At 54.5% G+C, this 23,442-nt stretch overlaps 1 protein-coding gene across 5 annotated transcripts in view; it reads left to right on the top strand.

Moving 5' to 3' along the window:
• Window positions 1-23,442, top strand: part of CAPZB (capping actin protein of muscle Z-line subunit beta) — a 134,983-nt gene that overhangs the window by 94,851 nt on the left and 16,690 nt on the right. For all 5 annotated transcript variants that reach the window (XM_032594202.1, XM_030326114.2, XM_030326112.1 and 2 more), the window contains exons 4-5: window positions 5,035-5,148; window positions 23,060-23,201. In XM_032594202.1, coding sequence (XP_032450093.1) covers window positions 5,035-5,148; window positions 23,060-23,201 — 256 coding nt within the window. The remainder of the gene's footprint in view (window positions 1-5,034; window positions 5,149-23,059; window positions 23,202-23,442) is intronic.

Raw genomic sequence — 23,442 nt, 5'->3', positions numbered from 1 at the left:
ACTTTCCTCCCTCTCTCCCACCCTTCATCCCTTCCCACCATCCATCCTGCCATCCGGTCAACCACTGGGTGCTTGTGGGGTGCCTCCAGAAAGCACTGGAGATTCAGCAGTGAGCGAGGGCCCCTGCCCTTCCAATCTAACGGGAGGTGGCTGTTGTTACAAAACAGTAATTGCGTTAAGCCGTGCCAAGGGCGAGGTATAGGGTGTGCATGTAACGGGGATCTTGAGCACGAGGAGGGATTGCTTCAGTGAGGGACGTTGGGAGGCAGCTCTGTCCACCAGATCCACAGCTCTCCTTCCTCTTGCCATCGCCGTGCTGAGGGCCCTACCCAACGAAGTTGACGTTGGCCCCTGCATTGGAGAATCGCCACTCCGGAACAGGAGGTGCACTTAGCAGCTGGTTACTGTGTGATGTGATTCATGCGACCAGGGCCAACCAAGCTCATTTGGAATTTGCAGGTAGCCTAGAAGAGGCTGGGGAAACTCCAGGAAAACTTCCTGACGGAGGTGACGTCTGAGCTAGGTTTTAAGGGTGTCTAGGCGTTCTTCCTGTTAAACATCAGGAATCCCTAAACTGTCCAGCATTTCTGTGATGGATTGCTGTGTGCATTGCCTTGGAGGATGGTGGAGGAATGCAGCCTGCTTTAGGTTTATTTGGAGGCCACACAACCTGGGCTGAGTCTTACAGCTTCGGCCTGATGTTCTCTTGGGGGAGGAGGCAGGGGCTGAGACACAGAAGCAGGGAAAAATTACCTGGAGTCACAACGTTGGCTCCAAACCAGCGCTGGCCCCTGTAGCCACAAGGCTTTTGACAGATGGCTTACCATTTCTGGTCTTTAGCGTTCTCACCTCTAACCTGGAAATCGGGGGCTTTGTTCTTTTCGGCAGAACGCGTGGTGACGTCTCTGTAGGCCTGTCCTCTGTGTGCCGACACTATTTAAGTCCCTTTTCTATGGAGCTTCCGTCCCAGTGAGGAAGCCAAGTAGCAAACGCAGAAGTCAACCGAGACACTGAAAAGTGAATCGAGAAAATACAAAAGGAGAGGCAGGATGGAAAGTCAGGGACGGTACTTCTGTTAGTGGGAATGTGTGAAATGAGACTTGATGAGAAGGTTCGGTCATGCGCGGGTCTGGGAGAAGAGCGTTCTGGGTGTAAAGTCCCTGGCTGGAGCTGTGCTGGTCGGGCTCAAGCTTGACAGGAAGGCCGGGGTGGGAGTTGAGGTCAAGGGTGCGTCAGGGCAGGTCCTGCAGGGCCTTGAAGGACGTAGCACAGAGCTACAAGGGGTTAAAAGAAGTGACACAGGCCAAGTGCTGAATGGCACGGAACCTGGTGTGAATTACGAAGATTTCATTGATACTGACTTTACGGAAAGACGAGACAAATGTTTTACAGTCGTGCCCCCTTGCCAGCTTCGATTGGAAGTTAGGCCAGGAATAGATTTTGGGCCCGTCCAGACCAGAGACCCAAGTGGAGGTGGTGAGCAGCTATCCAACTTGAGAGGCCCGTCCCGGGAGTAGAGTCAGCAACGTTGTTGCGGGGCCGGGGTGTGGAGGAAGCAGCAGTGAGGGGGGATGGGGAGGTGGGGGCCGCTGCGGACTGAGATGAGGAGGACTGTGGGAGGAGCTTGAGATGTCCTTTAGGTAGGACGTGGAGGTGGCAGGTAGGCTGCGGATGGCCTGGAGTTCCTGAGCGAGGGCTGGACGAGGTGGAGATGCCTGGAGGTGCTGTGGCAGCCGGGATGGATCGGGCTCCGCCCTGAAGGGCCAGTCCTCGCTGGAGAGGGTTCCGAGGCGGTGCCGAGTGGTCTGACCAGGCGGCACACCGCCAAGGGACAGGCGGCCCCTCCAGGCACAGGGTTCAGGAAGCTTCTGGGAAGAGGTGGCCCTCGAGCTGACTCTCGCTCACTCAATGTCGTCATTGTATTTCTCTTTTCCACCTGAAAACTCCAGTCCGCTGTGTGCGGCAGCTGGTCCCCGGCAGCCTGTGGGACGGCTGGAATTGTTTCCATATCCAGTGTCCGTGCCCGGGCCGGGCTTCCCCGGTGCCTGCAGCCCCTCCAGGTTGCCCCGCCGGCTCCCGCATTCCTGGGGCACCTCCTGGGGACCTCAGCCAAAGAGGAGCCCAGGGTGTTGAGGACACAGGACTTCTCTTTCCTTTTTCCCTTCTCGGGGTACAACTTCAAGGTCTTCTGATTTCTCTCCACACATTTCCATCCCAACTGTGTTTGATCGTTTGCTTAAATAAGATCCTTATGGCGTGACCATTGCCAGCAGCACTGTTTGAAACCTGTTAGCTCAAACAAAAAGCATTCTCTGAGGGAAATGAAAGGCCTGACTTTTGAAATCTAACCGTTCCTGTCCATCTGTCTTTTTTCAAATGGCCTCCATTTAAGCTCTTAAATGTGTTCTGAGTGCCCCTTCCACTAAGAATATTCTGGGTAATGTTATGATTTTTTCCCCCAGCTACAATTACCCCGGCTCCAGGACTAACGGCTTCAAATGCTGTCGTCTGTGAGCCAGGAGAAATGTGAGTTACAGGCTTCTTGAAAATTCCAGGCCCCCGGTCTGCAAGAGAGATGGGCTCTTGTGTCTAATCAGGTCACCTCCAAATGAAAGCCAGTTGGAGAGGGTCTTCCAGGCCCGCAGGAAGGCGATGGCTGTGTAGCTGGGGAAACGAAGGTCAGGCCCGGGAGTATTCTGGGAAGTCTTGAAAGGGGCACGTGGGGGGCAGGGAGGGGGGCTCACATTCTCTTCCACTGCATCTTTGTCTCGGGATCTGCTGCGAGGCCTCTGTTGTTCCTCAGAACGAGCGGAGGGTGGCTCCTTCTCTTCTGGTTGGAGGGCCACCAGCAGAATCCCCTTGGGTCCTTCTTTCCCACCCCGTGCTGTAAGGCTTCGGCCCATCACCAGTGCTCACCACCTGGGAGCTCTGTGCTGGGCACAGGGACGTGAGGAGGGCAACGTGGGCTCCTTCCCCAGGCGCCCTCGTGGCCTGGAGGAGGGAAGGCTAGGACTGTGGCAGCTGCAGAGATAGACATCTGTATGTGAGAGTGGAGGGTGTGTGTGTTGGGGGGGGGGGAATTTATTCATTCTCTTAAAAGCTTAAGTGAGTATGTGGTTGCATGCCAGCATGTTCTAGGTGCTTAGCGGACAAAGAAGACAGGAAAGACTTGCCTTCTTGGAACCTTGGTTCTGGAGTTGGTTGCCTGAATGAATTCAAATTAAGTAAAATTAAAACAGAGCCCCTCGGTTGCACTAGCCACATCTCAGACACTCAGCAGCCAACCCAAAGATAGTAGCCGCCATTTTGGTCGGTGACAATAGAGAACATTTCTGTTGTGGAGGAGAGTTCTCTGAGCACAGTTTGGGGGAATGAAGAACACGTGCTATAACAGTAAGAACAGACACCTCAGCCACGCTCTAGAAGGGAGAGGCCTTTAGGCAAAGATGAGAGGGTGCTTAGTGTCCGCTTCACAGCTGCTCCCTAAGCTAGATGGGTCCTGGCTTATTGGATAACTCTTCCCTGTGCTGTGTGCCCAGTTCAGGGTGATCACAGAGCTGGCTGCTGGTCAGGGGGCAGAAAGCAGCATCTTACCCCGGTCTTGTGAAGTCTCTGTTCCAACAGAGAGGAAAATGGTGCAGAGGAATGGTCAGCTTGGAAAGAAGCGTTTTCAGACTCCTTGCTTTCGAAGTGGCCGGGGCTACTACTGCCTAGGGCCCCCTTTGGGAGCCAGGCCGATGACTCTTCCCACGCTTGCCCTCTGTGGCCCAGCAGCCAAGAGAGCTGGGGCCTGTGTGCAAAGGCAGCTCGAGGAGTGGCCACCCAGCTCCCTCTGGTTCCAGACTTGTGATTTGTTAGTGATGTTGCCCAGGAAGGGGGGGGGCAGTGGGGGCGGTGGGGTGCGGTTGTGATTTGTTTGTGGGGGTGCCCAGGAGTGGGGGGGCAGTGCAGTCCCCTGGAAGAATGAGGCTTGTGCACGGAATTCATTAACACTGGGGTTCTGAAGACAGCGATCCCTTTTTTCCGTAAATCAATGCCAAATTGAAAGATTCTTTGGAACTCTCTGCGATGCAAAGGTTGGTTGTCAGCTGGGGGCGACATGGAAAGGTGGTCTGCGTTTCTTATGGTGGAGATGTCAAGGGGTTTCCGTCCAGGAGTGGGAAGGACTTTGTCCACAGCCCGTGGCACCCGCACCGCCCCTCCGTTCCTCTCTCCTTTTCATTCTCATTCTTTCTCTGAACTCCACCTGCAGGAATTCATGATTAGGCACTTCCCCTGGAACCCCCTTTCCAGTACTCTCTGTCATTAAGTGCTTTCCTGATGGGGCAAAATACTTTTTTTTTTTTAATGCGGGAAGTCTTTGGGCTAGAAAAAGGCTGCCTCTCATTACTTGGCTGTCTTTATATGTGCCCGTGGTCTTGGATGTTGGGAAGGCTGTCCTGTTCCCATGGAGAACAGGACCCCTCAGGTTTTCTCACATGTAATCAGCAGTTCCCCTGGGGCTGAGTCTCTTGCTGCCTCCGTAACGGACAGCTCCCTTCTCTTATCTTTAGTTGTGTAGGCAGGTCTTTGGATTAAAAGTTTATACAGAACTGACAGCAGGTCGGAGAGGCGAGAGGGCCGTCTGTTGATCAAACAGGGAAATTAGAAAAGGGGGAAGAAGGTGTCACACCGTTGGCACTTAGTACATGCCAGGCTTTGGTCTGGGCACTTGGTGTGTTTTCTCCTTCGCTCCTCTCAACAGCCTTCTCGTAGCAAATGGTAGCCTCATTTTATACACTCGGAAAGGGAGGCTCAGAGAAGTCAAGACGCTTCCCAGAAGTACACAGCTGATGAGAGATGGCACTCGAGGTCCGTGCCCAGGCCTGTGTGCCTCCAAGCCCTTGCTCTGCAAACTCCAAGCAGGGCCTGGAAACTGCTATGGATAGTGACTTTGCCTCTGAAATGTCAGGCACCTGGGGCTTGGGCTCACGGCTCACGAGCCGTGTCTTCCTGGAACGATTCGTGTTATTTCTTTCCCTTCCTCCCCTCCAGGTCACCATGGAGTAACAAGTATGACCCTCCTTTGGAAGACGGGGCCATGCCTTCGGCTCGGCTGAGAAAGCTGGAGGTGGAAGCCAACAATGCCTTTGACCAGTATCGAGACCTGTGAGTTCCTTCCTCCCTTTGCACTCCAGCTCTTGCGGCTTCGATAAGTAAATCACAAAAGGGAAGTGTGACCAGGCCAAACAGCCTTCCTTGAATCTGTCACCTGGCTCGCCTAACCGAGCAAAACAGCACTCACGGCAGGATGCTGGGTGTTCGTTTGGCGACCGGGTCGGTCACGAGTTGACTTGGTCAGGGGTGGAGCGCTGCCATGCGCAAGCCCCCCGTGCGGGTCCCGTGTTGTGCTTCATAATAACAGCAGGTGCCACTGGGAGCGGCCACTTAATCGATCGACCTTGCCAGGAAAGGCCCCAGAGAAGGTTAGCCTCTGAAGCATTTTTTCCCTAATCAGTAGAATCTCACTGTAAAAGTTCTGTGCGGAAAATAGAGCACAGCCGTGAAATACGCATTGCCCCAGATTGGGTCATTTTCAGAGAGGGATCCGCAGAGGTTTCTGTGAAGCGCCTGAGAGCAAGTTAAATTTTAGGGTTCACAGGTCGCTTAAGTGTCTGTCCTTTAGTCTCAGTGTTTTCTTTTTGTATATATCGTCCTCTAAAAACCACCTCTTGAGCCTTGAAGTGGGTGGGATTTGCCCCTCGGGCTGTTTGCCCACCCGGATCTAGGCTGTGGGCAAGAAAGTGGAAATGACAGAAGCAAAGCATCCGAACCGCCGGAGCCGTTGTCCAGCAGCTGGTGGCGGTACACGCGCTGTGGCGATTGCAGGACTCCGGTTTTCAGACAGTTGGAATGGGCTTCCAGCTCACAGCAGATTTGCTCCAACACATTTAACAAAGAATTTCTTTCAGAAGCTGGCTCAGGAGGAAAAGTGACACTTCTCAGGCATACATGCACAGAAAATCCCCATGACGCTTAAGCAGACGCATGAAGTACAAAAGCCTGGCTCTAAGGAAGCCGGGAACAGGTGGCCTGAAACAGTTGGGTCACCCCTGAATGCTTCGCCACGTAATTCACCGTATCTTCGATATCTGTCACACGCCAGTAGTTTACGTACGTTACCTTTCGTCCCTACAAGAACTTCTGGGGAAGAGGGTTGTCCCTTCCTCACAGACGAGACCGTGGGCTCCACAGGATGTCGAGGCAAAGAGCTGGCGCGTGAGTCCGTGTTTGTTGCCACAAACACGAGTTACTGATTTTCACAGTTAAAACCAGTCCTGGTGTTGAAAGTGTTCTCAAGTCCAGAACCACGCCGCCGGAGACCTGCTGCTCGTGCAGTGAGGCTGGGAGGGGTACGCACCACTGTCTCCTCGTGTATCTGTAGTTGGTTTTTACTGCCACCTTTCCCTCCGCCGTCTGCTAGGAGGCCGGCATAGCTCTCCTACGAGAACTCCCAAGTGGAGTCCGTCTCGTGCTGTGGGGATGGTACTGATAATGAGAGGGCAGTGATGGGCGGTGGCCAGCCAGTGACGGTGTGAGTGCTGTGCTCACGGCCTCGCCGGACTCCCCGCCCCCACCCCCCCATCTACTCTCCAGAACAGCCCGCATGAAATGATCGTCCCCATTCTGCGAGTGAGTGACCGGTCCAGAGAGCCGAAGTACACTGCCCAAGTTCACACAGCCAGTGAGCAGTGGACCTGGGATGTAAAGTCATCCTTGTCCAGAGTCCAGAGTCTGTTCACTTACCCGGCACTGAAGGTGCCTGCCAAGCACTGGGGGTGCGGCCTCGAACGTGCTAGACCATGTTCCTGCCCTCTCGAAGTGTCCACTGTGGGAAGATGGTTGTGAGCAGGTACCCCGCTGGGTGGTGGGGCAGAGAGTGACTGGCTGCTTTAAGCGGAGCTGTTGGGAAAGCTTCTGCAGGACGTGACCTTGGAGCTGAGGTCTGATGCCCGGAGGGGGCCAGCCACGCCCGAACCAGGAAAGAGCAGTCTGTCAGGCCGCTTGTGCGGGCGCCTCTTGGATTCTCCAGGGGTCAGAACGAGAGTGGTTCTGATTTCTTTTGGACTTAAGGGTTTGAGTTGTGATTTCCCGAATGAAGTGATTCAGACTCGTGGCCTTGGTCCTGCCCTTTTGGGGCAGACCTAGGGAAGGGCCCAGTTTTGTCTCTGACTTTCTTCTCCCTCCCATCTTGCTGGTTCACATATGTGACAACACGTGGTCATTGTTAGGCGTGTGCCTTCTGTGGGGTCTTGATTGGCCAGAGCGGTCACCCCGCTCCGGTATAGCGAGGCCTGGGACTCCCTCCCTGGGGGTATCTCCTCACAGCATCTCCTGAAGAGACTTCCCTTCCTGAGCAAATGTCCACCTGAAGGTGTCTGTGAGCCTGTGCCCACCTCTGCAGGGGTGCTGACCCGCTGTGGGCTTGAGACGGACTGACAGGATGGCTTCCTGCACCCGAGTGGACAAGCCCAGACCCTGAGGTGCCGTGGCAGGCATGGAATCCAGCCCAGAGGACGCACCTCTGTCCCCAGCAGCATCTGTGTGCTGCTGCTAGCAGGGAGGAGAGAGTTCCGGGCCTCTGGGTGTGGGGGGTGCGGGGAGGCCCGCTTCTTCCCGTGTGCCAGCAACCACAGGCCACCACACAGGTGGTGATTAGAGCTGTCACTGGGGACCGAGAGTCGTGTTTCAAACCACCCACTGTTATCAGAGTACTGAGGACACTCTCTCCTGAGACCATGTGTGAGGAACATTTTCCCAGCTGGACCACACATGACGAGAGTTAAAATGAGACACATTTCTGGGCTAAAAATTATGAAAACAAATCTTTTTTTCCCCCCCCCTTCTCTCTTTCCTTTTCTTAATTACTTTTTTTTTTTTTTTAAACATCGTGGTACATCGTTCACCTCCAGAAGTTCCATTCTCAGAGTGCCCCGAGTTGGTGGTAGCCACGTTGGTGACCACGGTACGGCCCAGAAGGCTGAGCTCTTCTCTGCCCTGTGTTTTTGGAGTAGAGAGAAGTCAGCTGGGGGCTAGGAGGCCTTTCCTCTGCCTTGAGCACAAGCCAGTGGTTACCTGGGTGTTCCGGGGACCGGATTGGTCCATGGGGTGAAGGGGCAGTAGGTCACGCCTTCCCTTTACCCTTCAGCTCTGTCCCTTCCCATTAGAAAGGCTCATTTGTTGTCGCCCCCAGCGAGTGAGGCCACAAAGCCCTCCTTCCGCCTGTCTCCCTGTCGTGTTGGCGAAGGTCGCCGCGAGGGGAGGCGTTCCCCTAGCACTGCCTTGTGTCTGCTGCGTGAGGGGCGGGAAGAAAAGTGCTGCCACCACGAGCGCAGAAGAGGCGCAAGGGCGTGCTGCCGTCTCGGGGGCACCCCATTCCATGCTGGAGCTTGGCCTGCACCCCCATAGGCGTTGAGGAGCCTGGAGAGCAGACTCCTCCCCTGTGCTCACCTGGTCTTGGATTCCCGATGACCCCAGATGTTTCTGATTTCTTGGGTCCTGATGGGTCACAGAGTTAGGACTGGCCTTGCCTTGTGCCCGACTTCTTGACCGCTGACCCTCTCAAGTGACTGAAGCTGCCAGGCTCCAGCCTGCGGACTCAGAATCCTGCAACGAACACTTCCGGGAGCGTGTCGTGTAGACTGCTGGTGGGAAGGGCCCTCGCCGTGCTGGGAAGGCCACTGAACGCAGCCCACAGAGATCCGGAGTGTTCCTTCCTGCCACCCTCCCTGCTGCCGCCCCCGTCGGCTTATGCCTGAAGAGCTTGCAGGGATATTTTGTCTTCTGGCAAAGTGACAGACACCCCTTTCGCCCCTGCTTATCGTGGACCCGTTAACCTCGTTTCTTCTCCAGCTGTTCTCCTCGGGAGAGTGAGTGCTTGAGACCAGAACTGAAATGTGATCCGGGTCAGGCATCTAGAGCCACCCAGGCCTTGCCAGAGAGGGAGTGCTCGCTGTCTCCCCAGAGGCTGCTCTCTGCCCTGAGAGATTACGGCTTCTTCATTAGCATCCTGAGGGAGGGAAAGCCTTGGATTCTATCCTCAGGTCCGGGCGGGGGGGGGGGGGGTGCTTTCATCCGGGCTGTGTCAAGGCTTTGAGTTTGCAGAGAATTAGAATGAATTATGAGCCCCTGGAACTGATCAGAGTGGTCACAGGGAAGGAGCTGGGGCCAGGGATGGATGGACCCACAGACCCTCCACTTGTAAGGGGCGTGGTGCCCCCTCTCCTGCCTGCATGCACCTTTCCCCCATCATGGAATAAATGTGCCCCCAGTTGGGGTGTGGGCAGGAGGAGCCTTCAAGTAGGAGCTCCTCACAAGCCGGTCGGGTCCCTGCTTCCCTGCCTCTGACTCGGGTCCCTCCCATGTTTATTGATGCCCTTTTTTGCCATCATCAGTGGTATGGTGGCAGCTTTCCCCCGGAGGAAGGACTGTCCCAACAACTGTTGATTGTACCTCCCAAGCAGCCCTCATTTTAGGTCCAAATAGTCAATTTGCTGCACATGCTTAGGGGACAAGCCTGTTTTGCTGGCGGGCTGGGTGGGGTCGCTGTCTACTCTCAGGCCATCCTGATGGCTCACTGCCCTCGTCCAAGCCCTCCCACCCTGGTCACCAACATCCAGGCTACTCCATTCTCCTCTGCCAAACCCCAAGACGGTTTCCTACCTGTGATCGTGGGCCTGGCTCAGTCCAAGGAGTGTCCCTGCAGCCTGCATAGCACCTGGGGACATGGGAAAAGGTAGGTAGCAGAAAGGGCAGGCTCTTGGTCGGCTGGCTTATGGGATTGCTTCACGTTCTTTCTTGGCAAAGTTGACTGCTTTTTTAGGCCCAAGCCTAGGGTAGCTCATCGGTCACAAAACCCCATCGCTTGATCTACACGATGCATCTTCCTCGGGGAAGAGTCGGGAGTGGGGATTTCAATGTGGGGCAGCCACCGCTGCTGCCAGGGACCTCGCACTGTGAACCCCAGGATCAGTGCTTTGATTTTTCGGGTTCCCAGGGAAACCTTCCCACCTCTGGCTTTCACACCGGGTCTCACTTTTGCCTCTGTCGGCCTGGATTCTGCTGAGACCAGATGTTCTGACCAAGTGGGCTGGCACTGCTTTCTTCCAGAGATGATTACTCCCGTCTGTGCCAGACATCTTGCCCTGTGCTCTGCGGTCCTTGGCTCTTGGCTTGCAGCAGATAATACCTTCAAACATGCGGTTGCAATTTATTGGCCTTATAAGTTAATTTTAGTGGGTGTGCAATTGATTGAAATCAAAGCTTAATGAAGGCCAGAGTCTGGGGGGTGGAGGAGCTGGGTGGGAAGGCGTTTCGTGTTCTTCCCTTGCTTCGGGTCTGAGATAATCTTCAAAAGATTTAATTAGCTTTTCTAATCAGCTCTCCTTGTCTGGAAGAAGTTTATAGAATGAAACAAGGCTGGCGTCCCTGTGGCAGTCCAGAAACCCACAAGCCTCTCTGGGAGCGGCCAGGGTGCTGGGTGGACGGGCTGCCCCCAGCTCCCTGCCTTTTCTCCCCTCTCTGGGGCCATGCACGAATTGTGGTTATTTCTGCCTCTTCCTTCTTCCATCCTGTCCCTCTGTCATTTGACATTTGGGCAACACTGGCCCTGGAGGGGCACGGCATCCACATTTGTGTGTGAAAAAAGTTTATTGCCTTGGTTTCCCGAATCCTTGGAACTTCATGTTCCCGGCTACCTCCCCAGACCTTGCACCCGGGGCCCCTGGGGTCTCCCCGCTTCACTGGACCTGAGTGGCCGGCTATGGAATTAGGAGGAGCCGGGCCTTGAAAGGGCCTGGACTTCCTTCTCTGTTCTGCCCTTACTCACTCACTGACTCTGGGCAAGTATGTGAACGTTCTGAGCCTCTGTTTCCTTGTCTGTTGAAGAGGTGCCCCCTGCCCTCTGAGGGGTGAGGGGGGCATTCAGTGAGGTGCTGTTCGTAAGGCTCCTCTTGCACCGACTTGAGCGCGACAAGATTATTCTGGTTTGGCGGTTGTTATCCTGTGGATGTTTCACGTCCTGGGCCTTTTATGGTTGTGGGTATGAGGTGGCTTTGGGTGCAGACGTGGTGAGAGAGCAGGCCGTGTCACATCACCAGCCACACTGGAAGGCTGTGGGTTCTGGTTGGGGCTCAGCTACTGGCCCACAGTGAGACCTCAAGTAAGTTCTGTCTCGAAAACGGAGTGAAGTGGTTCCCATCTGTGGTGATGGGAGAGAGTACTTACCATCGTTCCACAGATATTAAGAACCTTCTGTGCCCTGAGCACAAGGCACACCAGGGAGTGGGTCGGGTGCAGCCCCTGCCCTCATGGGGCTCACTTTTTTTACTATCATTTAAAAAAAATTTTTTTTTATGTTTGTTTATTTTTGAGAGAGAGAGCGTGCACGCGCGTGCATGAGCGGGGGAGGGGCAGAGAGAGAGGGAGACCCAGAATCTGAAACAGGTTCCAGGCTCTGAGCTGTCAGCACAGAGCCCGACACGAGGCTCAAACTCACAGACTGTGAGATCATGACCTGAGCCGAAGTCGGACGCTCAACCGACTGAGCCACCCAGGGCTTTATTATTATCATTTTAGAGAGAGAGAACACAAGTGGTGGAGAGGGGCCAAGCGGGGGATGGGTGGAGAGAGAAAATCCCAGGCAGACTCTGTGTTCAGCCTGGAGCCCGACGTGGGGCTTGATCCCACAACCCTGGGATCATGACCTGAGCTGAAATCAAGAGCCAGCCGCTTAACTGGCTGAGCCACTCAGGCACCCCCAACACGGGGCTCACGTTTTAACAGAAGTTGAAGAGGTGCAGGTGCACACCCGAGGAAGGGAACAAAGTGCTTGCACGATTTGCTGAGTGATGTGAAGGACCGAACCCAGGTGTGGAGGCAGGAGAGCAGAAGAGCCTGACTTTAGATAGGGGGGTACGAGCATGCGTTGATGATAGTGGGTTTGCCCTTGCGCAGGAGAGAGTTCGAGTAGCCGGTGTGGCACTTCTATCCTTGCAAGGCTCGCCATTGGCTGGCGTCCAGGAGCTTGGTTTTCAGGGAGGGTCCCCACCATTCCCTGATAAGAATGGCACGTGTTGCTTAAACTCTCTGCACAAACCCTGTGGTTTATGCTGAACTCCTGCTTCCCTCTGGGAGCCTGGAATTTTGTGTGTGCTGGGTAGGGAGCACTCTACCCATAAAAATCCTGGTCACCGGGTCTGATGATCGTCCCTGCACCTCACACAACTCATTGCTGGAGGAATGGAGCACGTCCTGTCTGACCCCAAAGAGGAGTCACGAGCTCTTGCGAGCTTGTGTCTGGTTTCCTCAGGGCCTCCCCCTCGTGCCTTCCCTTCAGCTGCTTCTGCCCTGTCTCCTTCCACTGGAATAGCTCCTGGAGGGGAGGAAGACTCTGTGCTGAGTCCCGTGAGCCTCTTAGTGAATCACTGAACCTCGGGTGGTCGTGGAGAGCCCGGGCTCAGCCGTGGAGCCTGGCAGGGGCAGGGCTGGGGGCAGCGGGGGGGGGGGGGGGGGGAGCGTGCTCAGCTGTGGAGCCTGGCAGGGGCAGGGTGGAGGGCTCAGCCGTGGAGCCTGGCAAGGGCAGGGTGGAGGGCTCAGCCGTGGAGCCTGGCAGGGGCAGGGTGGGTGAGCCAGTGCTCTGAGCAGTGGGAGTCACTCGGGCTGTGGTTCCTGGGCTGTGGGGTCACTTGAGTGGAGGCTGGAGCAGGGTATGAGCAGTAGTGAGAGGTACCCAGGCCCTTGTCAGGCATGGGCTTTGTGTCATTCTCAGTGCACCAGGAAGGGTCTGGAGGGTCGCAGGGGAACATAGGCCAGCTCTGAAGTGCATCCTCATAAGCGATTTGGAGGCTGAATTGGAGAGGCCTGAGTGGAAAGATCCCACCCCAGACTTCCCTTAGTCTGGCTACTGGGTCCCAACTACTCGTCCCTCAGTCTGGCCGGGTAAAATCTGTAGCTTTAAGGTCACCCAGTGCCTTCCCACTGACAGAAACAGCTGGCCATTACCTTCAGTCTCTGGAGTGTGAAGTGGTGGGGAGATAATTCAGAAAGTCCTGGAGCTTGATGAGACCTGGGCCATTTGGTCAGATAGGTCTGAACGGCTCATGATGCGTAAAGCTTTCTGTCCCTGCATGAAGCTGCAGGCCGCGCTCCAGGGACTGCGGGCGAGGACAGGGTTTGTGTCTGGCTTTCCACTTGTCGGCAGTGTAATCAGTACTTGGGTTTTCACACGTATTATTTGTATCTTCAGCCACGCGTATGGAGGGCCTCTGGGAACCCACCCTGCCTGCTGTGGGACCCGGCCTGCCACAGCCTTGGGCTTGTGTGAAAGCTCTGGGAGCAGTTAGTGGGGAAACCCAGGCCCCCCTCAGTCGTGCCGTTTTAATTGGCTAGGGAGACGGGCCGAGAGAGAGGCCTGTCTGCCTTCCGGGGGAGCGGAGCTGGTCCGTGTCCTGCCCCCACAGTGCGAGGTTCAGCTGTCCGTGACCACCACTCTGACACAGACGCTGTCCGCTGCGGCTTCCGGAGCCCCTGAAGAGAGAGTCTAGACCAGCCTGCAGGCTGCCCCCAGCCTGGAGGCGGGTGGTGGGAGTGACCATGGCAGGGCCCCATCATCTGTCACCCACCATTCTAAGGCCGCGGCTCAGGATTTGGCTGCCCTGGCACGCCATCTGATTTTCATCTGCTCAAAGGTCAAAAGGGGGCACCTGGGTGGCTCAGTCAGTTAAGTGTCTGACTCTTGATTTCTGCTCAGGTCATGATCTCACGGTTCCTGAGATCAAGCCCCACATCAGGCTCTGCACTGACAGTGCACTGTCAGTGCAGAGCCTCCTTGGGATTCTCTCTCTCTCTCTTTCTCTTTCTCTCTCTCTCTCTCTTTCTCTCTCTCTTTCTTTCTCTCTTTCTTTCTCTCTCTCCCTCCCCCACCCCACCCCTCACCCATGTGTGCACTTTCTGTCTCTGTAAAAATAAATTTTACCAAGAAAATGGAGGAAGGTCAAATGGAAAGCAGGCGTGTGCAAAAAAGAAGTTTGTTTATAAACACAGTCCCCCGAATCAGCATCGGCGACTCCGATTTCTCCAGAAATCTTGGCTTCTGGCAAGCACATGTCACACGGTCACGCTTGGATCACGCAGTTGCACATCTTGGGGTGAAGACCCCCATCAGGAAGGAAGGACCAGCTCCCCTCAGTGATCAAGCTGTGCTCCTGGCTGAGCTGCCTCCCGGACTCCTGGTAGACCCATCTTTTCTGGGAAGCTGCTTTGTGCACGAATCAAGAGTGGGTGGTCTTAACAAAGGCTCAGCCAGCAGACCCTAGCTGCCTTATTAAGGTGGAGGATCCTTCTCTTCTTTCCAGAATTCCCAGTGTGGTGGGCCCCAGCCGCCAGGCCATGCACCGTCGTCTCCTGCTTTCTTTTCCCAGACCAGCGTGGTATACGGTGGTGGTGTTGTGCTTGTGTGTGTTCATCTGAGCCAAATTCAACCTCACGGGTTGAGCCAGGGCCCCTGAGCCCCGCTGCCCGCCTGCACTGCCACGGTGCCCCTTCTACACGGGGCCAGCCAGACCCAAGGTCGGGTCCCAGCGGCCCTCTTCTCAGCCCTGTGGCTTGGGCGTGTTTCTTTCACTCTCTGGGTTTCGGTTTTCTTAACTGTAAAATAACATACGCAAAGCCCTTGACACAGAATGGGTTCCCCACAATGGCAGCCCTTGATGACTGTGATGGCTCTGTGACTCCAGATGGCCAGGATTGTTGCAGGGTTCCGGAGAGCCCGGAGACAGTCACTGTGGCACCGAGCGTGGACGGCTGGGTCAGATCCCAGAGCCAGATCTGCCGCCCCTGCGGGCGGCACCCTTGTTTCTAGAGAGACCTTCATCGTGTCTCTGTAAGTAAAAAAAAAAAAAGAAAGAAAAAATTAAAAACCTTGTAAAGAGGCTGTAAAGGGCTGCGGCCGTGGTCCAGATGTGCGCTTCAAAATGCAACTGGCGTTAAAGTCACACGTGCCTAAGCCGATCGGTATGTTTGCTCAGGGGATTGTCGCACCTGTGTGCCCTGGAAGGCATTTCCACAGAATACCTGTGCCGTGTCCACGGGCAGACTCGGACACGTTCGGCAGACCGCGGTGGGAACAGCTGGTCTCCACACACCCGCGGGGGCAGCGGGGTCTCAGCCGCGGGTCTGCCAGCCCAGACCCAAGGGCCGGCCTTTCTCCATTTTGTGCAGAGCCAGCTCCAGCCCCCAGGGAAGTGGGTACGGGACTGTGCTCACAGAGCAAACAGGATGTTGCTTTGAGTGCAGCTCAGAGCAGGCCAAGGTTAGGAGAAGGGAGATCTTCCCTTCTCAGCCCAGAGAGAAGGAGCCTCAGGGAGACGAACAGCCCCCCCCCCCTCCCCCCCGGTGGTTTCGTGGATGCATCCGAATGGAGGCTGGTACACCAGGGGCCGGGGCCGGGCGGGGGAGCCCACATTTCCCAGACCCTCGTGGTTGTGGCTGTCAGCCTGTTCTGTGGCTCTCTGTGGGCTTTCCAGATGCCGTAGCCGTCGGGCAGCACCCACGTCCTTCTGTTGGACGGGGAGGACTCTTCACCTCTCAGTGGTGGCCAGTTTGGAGCCAACGAGAGAGGAATGTTGGTCTGCACTGCAGGGAAGGAGGCCCAGTTTTAGATGCCGCTCCAAGCAAATTGGAGAGTTTTCTTTTTTCCTGGAGTGGAATTGAATTGTTCCCACCTGTGGGTACCAGGTGCCTTCTTATGTTGTAAGGATGTTTAAGGATGATCAGAAAAACAAACTGCTGCTGGTAGCTGGGAATTTTAGTTTCTTTTTTCCGGCTGGGAGGAAACAAGAAGGTATTGTTCTGGGGCCAAACTTGAGCCGCTAGTGAAATGGCTCTGCCTCTGGGTTTCCTTCTCCCTGTCTTTGCCGTGAAGTCAGTCAGCGAGCCTGAGGGCTTCCATCTGAACAAGCACCCACATGACCTCCTTGTTACTGTCGTGACCAAGTGCCAGTCACGGTGAAGAGTGTCCCCCCAAGTCTTAACCGCTGCTACGCGGGGAGATCCCAGAAGCACCACAGACCACGGCCGAGACACACAGAGTAGGGAAGGAAGAACCTCCTAGAATCTTAACAGTTGGGGACATTTTAAGGGACAGCCTAAAGGATTCCCCTTGTTTTCATTGGACTGACAGTAAACGTTTCTATACAGTGTGAGCCCTTTGCCTGGCATCTCGGCCTGCGCACATCATCTGTCCCCTCTGTCCCTCCCTCATCCACCCTGATGGCCCCTTCATCTCCAGTCGGATCAGAGCCCGTGGGAATTCCCACCTAGATACTTCCGACCCCCAACTCGGAAGAAGTGTCCAGACCACGTGCGTCCTTCCAAGTCGACCATCACTTTCTCCACAGAAGGGTCACCCCAGCTGCCAGGACTCTCTAGAGCTGGTTGGGAGAGCTCATTCCCTCAGTTTGGAACTTGGTCCTATACTCCCCTGGTTGCACCCTACCTCTGTGTGTATTCCCACGTGCAAAGACCTCCGGGAAGGGTGGCTTGGATGGGACACGGACGACAGACAGCAGGCTCCGAAGCCCCACAGATACACTGAGGTGGTGAAGCCATGTCTTTGAGATTAAGTAGAACAGATATGAGTGGAAAGTCGTATTCTCAGGTCCGTGCACCAAGGTCTCAAAAATACAGGACACGGGAGACAATTTTATGACAGTGAGTAAGAAAACACATTCCGGGAGGGATGAGCACGAGGTCGTATGTGTCATTACGAGTGCGGCGTGGTGGCCAGGAAAGCTGCCTCACTCCTGGGCTCCCGAATGGAGAAGCTGCCTCTGCCCCCAGAGCTGTGCTGGGCTCCGCCGTACATTGGTCAACACAGGGTGCTGACGTCTGTTCTCGGACCCTTAACGAAGGGGATAAGCAAGGGGTCGGGGCTTAAATTCACGTCTTAGGAGGAATAGGATAACGGGAAGGCCACGACAGAGGAGTCTTGGGGTTTACGTAAGCTATTTTTAGATATTTAAAAGGATTACTGGAGGGAAGAGCATTAAGTTCTTATTTTGTGTGGTTCTGGTGGGCAGTGGGTGGAAGTTTTCACTCTAGCCCTGTGAGAACTAGTCAGACTGTCCAAAATGCAAATGATGGCTTTGGTAAAAGTAGTGAGTTCTCTGTCACTGGAGGCGTGCAAGCAGAATCCTGACCAACTTGATGAAGGTGTTAGTAATGTGCACTGTGGTGCTCAGGGTGTACCTCATACGGGCGCTGATGCAGCCACCAAATCCTGGGCAGCCGAGCCGGATAAGACCCTGGTGAGTCTGTGATCCAGCTGCCTCATTTTGCAAATGGGAAAACAGTCTTTGCACCACCTTGGTGCCAAATAAATGTTCCTTGCCTTCTCCTGGCTTATTTAATGAAGCCAACTGCAGAAGGAGGCCCCTCACACTCTAGCATCTAGGGGCCTTATGATGCCCCCAACTTCTCTGACCTTGGGGGTGATGGCCTGGGCCTCCACGTCAAACATGACATCGCACTGCCAGAGGGCCGCGTCTGCTGCAGCCCCCCGGCCACGTAGAGCAAAAAGAGCACATCCGAGTGAGGCCAACAAGGGCCCGCTCCCGGCAGGTCTGTCCTGGATGCCGTTCTTCTGGGAGGGTCGTGGCGTGTGACTCATTACCTGCCGGGGCCTCTGTATTCGAAGCGTGGATCCGGCTCTTCTCCCCGGGGGCAGTTTGAAAGGAAGGAGTGAAAGCCGACGAGGTCCCATCCATTCCAGTCCCGTCTTTCCTGTTACATTTGCAGCCCAGCACTGGCCAAGACTGGGGATTGGGTAATTCATACTTAGAGCTCAGATTCCCGGAACAAGTTTCCATGCTGGGTCTCCACGCACAGCTCGGCTGCACACACTCCGTGAAGCTTCAGGAGCTGAGATGTTTTCTTTTCTTCAGCTTTTGTGAAGTAGGTCATTTTGAGTGTGAAGTATGTGAAGAATTATGTTTTCCCTCTTCTGTCCGCTACGCCTCCACCCAGAAGTCCTGTGGTTGGAGAGTTACGGACCCAGAATCTGTACCCGTGACTATGACATGATTCGGATGCAAGAGTCATTTGCAGGGAGGAATGATACTGAACTCTGAGGAGTCGGGCTTTTAGTTGGTCCAGGTTCAGGGATGTAGCTGGTGAGTAAACTTGAGCAGATGATGCTGAAGTGGAATTGACTGTGCGGATAAATGTGAGCCCACCTGCTGGGCTGGCTGCTTACCCCCAGCTCCTCCAGGGCAGAGGTGGCCCGTGGTGCCCCGATCTCCTGGACCTTATGAACCTGGATCTGCCTGTTGTGCTCAAGTACTGGTTTTCAGAGGACCGGACTTAGGGAGCCGGTGCACGGTGGCCCCATCTTAGACCTAGCTGTCCGAATTCTCTGCAGTTCCATTGCCTTAGGAAATGTTCACCCTTCGGACGCCTGGCCGGCTCAGTTGGTAGGGCACGTGACTCTTGATCTTGGGGTTGTGGGTTTGAGCCCCACGTTGGAGGCAGGGTTTACTTTGAAAAAGTAATAATTTAAACAAATCAGTTTTAAAAAAGTTTTTTGGTTTTTTTTGTTTTTTGTTTTTTTGTTTTTTTTTTTAAAGGGAAGGAAGCGTTCACCCTTACTGGGAAAGTCTTGGAAGCCACTGAGACCACGGAGCGCTGTGGTGGATGGTGGAAGGGGTTTGCTTTTCAGTGGACACCAGCACAGTTTGATTCCAGCGTGTCATTTCCCCACTGTGGGTGTCCCTGGAGCCTTCAGGGCCACCGCTGCCTCATGGTTCAAGACTTTCCAGGGTGGCTTCTCCCCAGTCCCCCTGCAGAGTGTCCCTGTGTTGTCCAGCTAAGACATCATTCATCCCCTTCACCTGAGTCTATGTGGGTTTCAGGGCCAAGAAAAGCCTCTGCTCTCGTCTTCAGGCCTCCTTGTTTTTAAAGTTCTCAGAGCTGGGGGCACCTCGGTGGCACGGTCGGTTAAGCACCTGCCTGTTGATCTCAGCTCAGGTCCTGATCTCACAGTTTGTGAGTTTGAGCCCTGTGTCGGGCTCTGCACTGACGGCACGGGGTCTGCTGAGGATTCTGTCTCTCCTTCTCTCTGCCTCTTCTCTGTTTGTGCGTGCTCTAAATAAACAAACAAATTAAAAACAAATTTTTTTAGATAAATAAAGTTTCTGAGCTGCCCACTTGACCAGAGAGCCCACCGCAGGAACTCTGGGCCTTGTCTCTCGAGCTCACACAGCAGTGTCGTGGCAGTTGGTACGGGGCCCGTCCTCCCTCCCTCCCTGGAGTGCTGGGGCTTTAGAAATGATCAAGCGCTGGCCTGCTCTTGGTCCCGGCCACATTGGATCATTCACTCACATTGACGTGCGAGGCCCGAGAGCGGGTCGCTGGCGATGGTAGAGCCACCTTATTGAAATGGCATGTTAGCATTTAAACAATATTAATACTATTTGACTCATTAAATATACAAAGGCCGGTTAAAGTGCTTCCATGTGTGTGCTGTTAGTTCTGGCGGGCGACTCCTCAGATGGCTTTATGTGGTTTCAGACAACATTTTAGCACATTCTTAAAATACCCACAAAAGCCTTTATGTAAAAACTCATAAATGTGAACCACATAAAAATTATTTTTTTCCTGTTTCATGTCATTATGATCAAAGTACAGTAGGTAAGAATAAATTTTCAAAAACTTGTTGAGGTCCCTGTTTAATTAATGCTTCACTCGCAGAGCCAAGCTGTAAACCACGTAATGGGGGGCTGTCTGCATGCCCCGCAGTCACCCCGCCACCAACCTGCTCACTGCGGTCCTTGACGGCACTTGTCAGGGAGGCCGGTGTTTCTGGGAGATTCCGAAACGGCCCTTCTGATCACTCAGTCCTCTGCTCCCTTTGTCTTGGAGCATCAGGTTGGGACTTGCTGGCTCCCCAGTCCCCGGAGATGCCTTTTGGTGAATGGAATGCAGGCCCGTTGTTGACTTGCTGTGTGTTGGGGCCATATGCCTGCGGAGGCCGGGTTTCAGCACGCCTGCCTCACCCCGATGAGGAACACCCCGATGGGAGAGGGAACAGATTCAAAGTGAGGTCAACGGCGTCGCCTCCGACCCTGCTGCCATCGCTTTATTACAAGTCAGATCGACTGTAAGTGAGGATGCTGCCCAGTGGAGTAGTACCTGGGCTGTTAAAAACAGTGAGAGATCATGGGGCCCTCTGGAAAAGTGCTGACGATCCTGTGCCAGGCAAAAAGGCCGAGCTCAACGCAGTACCGTTGCTGTGCTTTTCGTTATATAAAAATTACGCACCCGGACAAGGACTGGAAGGGGATTTGGAAAAATCAGATTTATGGGATAAGTTGATATATGGTATTGTGGGCTAATTTTTAAATTTCCTTGTTTTGTAACTGTTCTTGCAGTGAAGTTTTTAATTTTGGAGAAAGGAATAGCAACCCACATAGGAGTCAGAGTTGTGTTTGTGTTTTTACCTCGTTTGTCTCCGACTTGAAACTTTGTCCGGGTCAGTGTGGCCCAGAGAGGAGGCTGAGGATCCCGGGGAGAGGCTGCCCAGAGTGGGAGCCAGGCCACCGGGCGGGACGTTGGGGTGGAAACGGCCAGTTCCACCGTATAAAACATGAACGTAGAGGTTTTGTTTTCTGGAAGAAAACAAGTCCAAGGGACAGGACCGAGGGGAATCGACTGTAGGCTGCTTGGTGCTGTGGAGCTGGTCTCTACGTGGTGACCAGGGCTATGAAACCACCAGGGTCTCTCCTGGTTCCCTTCCAGGGCTGCCTGGCCCGCTTTCCCCAGTACGCTAGGGCACAGAGGGCGCACAGCCTGGACAAGACCACCGCCGCCGTCTGGTCACGGAGACCAGGGCCACGAGCCATGAGAGGCGGAAGGGTGAGAGTGACTGCGGGCATCAAGCCTTCAGAAGGGATTATCGGCCCCTCCTTTTTGCCAGCAAAGAAAAGCCACAGTTTTTAGAGCTGTTGTTTCTTCCCTTTTGATGTGGGGCCGCGCTCCCCACAAGCAGACCAGAGGGGAAGCCGTGCATTAGAACCCTGCCCTCCGTCCCCAGCAGGACTGGGCTTGGTGGGACTCTTCTTCCCTAGTGTGCTGGTGTGCTTCCTGATGAATATTCAAGCTGCGGGAGCCACCAGAGCCCAGGAGAACGGGCCAGAAAGGCTTCCCAAGCCCCTGGTTGGAGCTCACCCGAGCACTGCAGGGGCCCTGTTCTAGAGACCGCTGGATCTCCAGGAAGAGAGGTAGGGCCACAGGTCCTAGACCGGAATACATCTCGTTACCACCCCCCACCCCCAGAGAGTGGGGTATGGACAGACTAGGAGCAAGACAAGGAACCTTCCTGAGTGGGGTCCCTGAGTGTGGATTTCTTGGAGGTCTCCTAGGAGGCCTCTGAACTCTGCCCTCCACCCCCACCCACCCAGGTGTATCTGTGCTCTGTGTTGCACTCGCCTGGAGCCAGCCCCTTCCCGCCCTCCTTGGCTTGACCGAGTGGTTAGTCCTGGCCCAGGGCAACCGGGGGTGTGAATTTCATCTGACGGCTTAATCACAGCGCATCCTGCGGGGAACGAGAAGCAGGGATGGGATGTGATGGCAGCGGCGGGCCGCCCCCTCTGCCCAAGGAATCCCCGCAGGGAGGGGTGAGGGTTGCAGACCTTGTCTGCACCCCTTGGGCACCCGGTGGGCCCGTTGTGGGTTAGGACCACGGCATCCTGCAGCTCAAAGGTAGGAGACTTGTTCTGGTGAGGAAAGGCTGTTTCCTCACTCCGATTGTTACACTCGCATGAGTCGCCTGCTGACCTTGGCACCAAAACGTTTTAGTTTGAAATCATTTCAGATGAAAATTACCCCCCCCCCCGAAAGTACAAAGAACTCTAGTGTCCCTTTCACCCACATTCTCTAAATATTAGTATTAACCGTGTATATTTTTATCATGTAACAGCTTTATTGAGAATTCACAGACGTGTTTATTTTTAGTACTTATTTTTGTTATTAAAATCAATAATCATCTTTGGTCAGATTTTTTACTTTCCCGTGGGGTTTTTTTTGGGTTTTTTTTGTTTTGTTTTTTTGTCTCTTACCAGTCCTATAAAGTAGGTATTACTGTTCCCATTTTATAATGAAACTAAGGCCCAGTTCAGACTGTCGGTACCTGGTAACACTTTATAAAGAGTTGGTGGGTGGGTAATGTGTGACCACAGCTGGTGATGGGGGGGCCGGGGCCCAGGTCCCTGTGCCCCCCAAGCCTCTGCTCAGCGCCACACATGTGCTGCTGGCCCTCCCAGCGAGCCCCAGAGTGTGCCTGCCACACCGTGGATGCCGAGGTTAATTGGGGTCAGAGAGGCCACAGACGTCCCGGTAAAGAATGTGCTCTAGCAGCGGGCTGATAAAGAGCGTGCTGGGACGCGGGTACTCACCGCACAGCGGCTGGTGACCCGCTGTGCCCCCGGCCGCCCGGTTCTGCCACGCTGTCACTCTGGGTCTCCTGGATTTGGGACCCCAGCCTGATGTCGTCCTCTTCCCCTCTTGCATTTGTTCTTAGGAGATTTTCCACACCAACTCAGACCTGAGGAGGGAGCTCGGGGGGGGGGGGGGGGCTCTGCTGTTTTTTTCTCCTGATCCCCCTGTGAAATAGCCGTCCTGAAAGATAGGGATGTCGAACAGTAACGATTACTTTGGTGATGATCCCCATTGTGCGTCCATTCCACATCACACACTTTGCCGGATCCTTCATCTGGAAAGAACCAGAAGCCTGGAGAAGTTTAGTAAGCTTGCCAAAAACCACAGAGTTAGTGTGGCAGAGCTCACACTCCAGTTCACCTTTAGGACTCCTAAGCCCCTGTTCCTTTTGGGACCCCCTCCCCCAAGCACAGGTGCTCAGGACACGTGAAGAGTCAGCCCTGGAAAGCACTGCAGGGAGGGAGGGTCCTCAGTTCCTGTAATTTGACGGGCTTAACATCTAATGGGCACGTGGGCCTGTTTCCGGCAGGTATTTTGAAGGCGGCGTCTCATCTGTCTACCTCTGGGATCTGGATCATGGTTTTGCTGGAGTGATCCTCATAAAGAAGGCTGGAGACGGATCAAAGAAGATCAAGGGCTGCTGGGACTCCATCCACGTGGTGGAAGTGCAGGTATGGCCCTTCCCCCCCCCCACCTCCCGGCAGAAGTTTCTTGAAGTGGGGGGGATGCTGTGATATGTGAAGCCCTGTTCAAGCCCTGTTCACTCCTAAACGCGCCCCAAAGCCACTTAGTTCTATAGAGAGAAGTCAAGATTGCAGTAGTCCCTGGTGCTAAAGATCCCAAAGAACTGAGTGCACGTGGTTGTAGACTCAGTCCCTTTAGAAGCCAGCTGGGATTTTCTAAGAAGGTCAT

The sequence above is a fragment of the Lynx canadensis genome, chromosome C1 (genome assembly GCF_007474595.2).
Source record: "Lynx canadensis isolate LIC74 chromosome C1, mLynCan4.pri.v2, whole genome shotgun sequence".
In the NCBI taxonomy this organism is placed as follows: domain Eukaryota; kingdom Metazoa; phylum Chordata; class Mammalia; order Carnivora; family Felidae; genus Lynx; species Lynx canadensis.
This window is presented reverse-complemented; position numbering and strand designations above follow the sequence as displayed.